The 3,267-nt window shown below is 46.1% G+C and overlaps 2 protein-coding genes across 2 annotated transcripts in view; one reads left to right on the forward strand and one right to left on the reverse strand.

Annotated features, from left to right (window-relative positions):
• Positions 1-316: 316 nt before the first annotated feature.
• LOC144709413 (uncharacterized) lies at positions 317-909 on the forward strand. The gene has a single exon (XM_078582965.1). It carries the CDS (start codon positions 559-561, stop codon positions 751-753), a length of 195 nt encoding a protein of 64 aa, XP_078439091.1. The 5' UTR covers positions 317-558; the 3' UTR covers positions 754-909.
• Positions 910-1,649: 740 nt separating this feature from the next.
• The window catches only part of LOC144709725 (O-Glycosyl hydrolases family 17 protein), a 3,515-nt gene continuing 1,897 nt past the window's right edge, over positions 1,650-3,267 (reverse strand). Inside the window, exon 2 of the mRNA XM_078583348.1 lies at positions 1,650-2,803. Within this exon, the coding sequence (XP_078439474.1) occupies positions 1,693-2,803 (1,111 nt within the window). The 3' untranslated portion in view covers positions 1,650-1,692. The remainder of the gene's footprint in view (positions 2,804-3,267) is intronic.

Here is a 3,267-nt window from a genome sequence, read left to right on the forward strand (position 1 = left end):
TTTCAAATTCTCTCTCTATCTCACTGTCTTTCAAACTCTCTCTATCTCACTGTCTTTCAAACTCTCTCTATCTCACTGTCTTTCAAACTCTCTCTATCTCACTGTCTTTCAAATTCTCTCTCTATCACTCTCTCTCAAATTCTCTCTCTTTCAAATTGTCTCTCTATCTCTCTCTTTCAAATTGTCTCTCTATCTCTCTGTCTTTCAAATTCTCTCTCTATCTATCTGTCTTTCAAACTCTCTCTATCTCTGTCTTTCAAATTCTCTCTCTCTATCTCTCTCTCTCTTTTAAATTCTCTCTCTCCTATCTCTGTTCTTATTCGCAACGGAAGCTCCACTTCCACCACCTTTTCCCCCACTTTCTGAAAAAAAAAACAACCTTCTTCCCCACGTCCTCTCTCTCTCTCTCTAAAATCGGCCTTCAAAATCTGCCATTTTCGACTTCATCCTCAGCAATCTGGCCGGCGAACCTGCATTCAATCCAACAATCAATCGCCAATTCGCCTCGATTGTCAGTAATCGAGATCGAATCGCGGTGGTGAAGAAATCCAGAGGAAAATGTGTTGCTGTTGCTCCGCCAAGGCGTGCTGCGTCTGCACTCTTCTCGTTCTGGTGATTGTACTCATCGGATTCGTCTTCGGATTCGGGATTTTCGCCCATGGATTCCATAAAATCCAGGACAGCCTTCACATCACCGATCCGGCCTCCAGACCTTTCCTCGGATTTCCTGCGCCTCCGCCTCTCAAGCTTTGATCATCGAGGTTCGTCGATCGAGCGTGCATTTGGATCTCAATCCCTACTTCGTTTCGCTTAGATTGTACTCTGTTGTGATCTTTATTTTCTTCTGTCTTGTCCTGATGTTTTAATATTCTTTTCTGCGGAAACACCTGCATTTAAAATTTTTATCTCCTTCTTGAGAGTTGGGTCTTTTCGACTTAATTTTAATATTGTTGAAGACTGGATCCAAAATTATGTTTAATCTTGTTTGTCAACTGTTTAAAATCGTGGCAGGATTTGATTTCCTTATTAGAAAATATCAAATCTGGCCACGATCAAACAATTTCTGGAGATCGAACGGATCAGTTTTACCTGATATTGTGCTACCCAAACCAACACTCTTGTTTTACTTTTAAGGTTTGGCAACTAGATTTTATCTGACAATGAATTAGAGATATGTTCAACTAACTTATAATTTGATTAACCATCCCGCCGATCAAATCTACTAAGTTTCGATCACTAATGAGATTAGGAGCATATTTCTCCAGAACATCAAGAGCAAAACGAAAATTTCTTTTCTGCAGCAAGCGCCATCCACTGACAAAGGATGTCATTTTTTCTCTTGAGACCTGTAGGTGTAGGCTAAAAATTTTAAAAATATTTAAACAACTTGTTAATTTCCTAATTGAAAACAAAGATAAAAGATTTATTTTAACTATCTCGAGTTCATGAAAGTCCTCTACTGATGAAGGTGCAGAGTTCAAAGCTTTTCTGCAGTCTCGAGATCATACCAATAAAGTAAAACTTAGACATGATCGAAACATCTGGTTAGATTCTAAATTGAAAATCTACCACTATCTCAAGTTCATGAAACTCTTCCTCCGACGAAGTTACATTCGATTCTTTCACTCTCTAGAGAGCTGAACTTAAAATTGATGAAAAACAGCTAGTTAAATCAACTTATGACACATAAGTTCATGAAAATCCCATCAATCTGAAAACAAAAAACACCCAGAAAAACACAGCCCAAAACCCACAAAAACCCCTGCAGAGTCTAGAAGACCCAGCACTGTCACTGAGCCCAACCAAGAACCTGCAATTGCCCACAGAAGGATCAAGAAAAGTGATCATGCCCAGCCCATCAAACTCACAGCTTTCAGCCCTCTGCCTCTGCAACTGATAGTAACTGTTGAAGGCATAAGACACATTGCCTTCCTCGTCAAGCCCGTTACAAGCCCCTCCGTAGAGCAGCGCCGTGCAGTCGGCGGCGCTGCAGGCCCTCTCCACATGGGCGGCGGCGACGCCGCCGCCAACTCCCTTCGATGGGTTCGCCACGCACCACCTCGAGGGCGAGTAATTCACCTCCTCGGCGTTCCTCAGCTGCCCATATCCAAGGTCAAGCGGGTACTTAGCCTGCCCATCAAAGGAAAACACCCCCCACTCCCTCTCAAAATTCCCAGGCAAGACAGTCTTCTGGTCCTCATCCACCAGGCTGAACAGATAAACATCGAGAGGGGGCGAATTGGGCCGGAGCGGCGTCCCCGCCCGGCGGAGCACGCGCCGGACCAGGCCCTGGTTGAAGGCCCGGGCGGCGGTGGCGTTCGCGCTGGCGGCGCCCCCGGTCGGCCACCCGACTTCCCCGACGACGACCGGCATCTGCCCGTAGCCAATTCTCTCCAGAGAGGCGACCAGGGTGTCGTAATTACCATCAAAGGAGTTGGAGTAGATGTTACCATTGTCTTGTACTGAGTGGGTTGACCCGGAGAAGAAGGCGTAGTCTTCGGGGAAGTCCGGGCTCTGGTAGAGACTAAGGAAGGGGTAGATGTTGACGACGAAGGGCGAGCCGCTGGAATTGAGCAAGGAGAGGAGGTCTGTCATGAGAGGTAAGAGGTCAGGCCTGAAGGAGCCCTGTGAAGGGAGAGTGCCTTGGTAGGCGTCGGCGTTGCACGGGACGACGAGCTTGATGGTGGGTGAGAGGTTTGATCTGAGGAGAGACTGTTGGAGGTTGGCTAGCGTTGGGAGGATGAAGGGCTGGTACTGGCCTTGGTAGCTGGCCAGGAATGGCTCGTTCCCCACCGCAATGTATCTGCCAGGGTAGAGAAATTTTGAGCCATTTTGGGATCCTGGGTTGTGCCCAGATGAGAGAGAGATAGAGGGTAGGGAGAGAGATGCATGGAGAGATGCATTGGAATAGAGAGAGGGATTAGAGAGAGAAATAATTTGGTAGAGATAGAGAGAGAGATGGCAGAGAGGAACAGGGAGAGGGATAGAGAGAGAGAGATGAATAGATTGATAGAGAGAGAGATGGCAGAGAGAAACAGGGAGAGGGGTAGAGAGAGAGATGAATAGATTGATAAAGAAAGAGGGCAGAGAAAGACAGGGAGAGGGATAGAGAGAGATTAATAGATTGATATAGAGAGAAACGGCAGAGAGAAACAGGGAGAGGGATAGAGAGAGAGATGAATAGATTGATAGAGAGAGAGAGATGGCAGAGAGAAACAGGGAGAGGGATAGAGATGGAGAGAGAATGAGAGAGAAATAGATTTGATA

Source organism: Wolffia australiana, chromosome 11, assembly GCF_029677425.1.
Source record: "Wolffia australiana isolate 7733 chromosome 11, ASM2967742v1".
NCBI lineage: Eukaryota > Viridiplantae > Streptophyta > Magnoliopsida > Alismatales > Araceae > Wolffia > Wolffia australiana.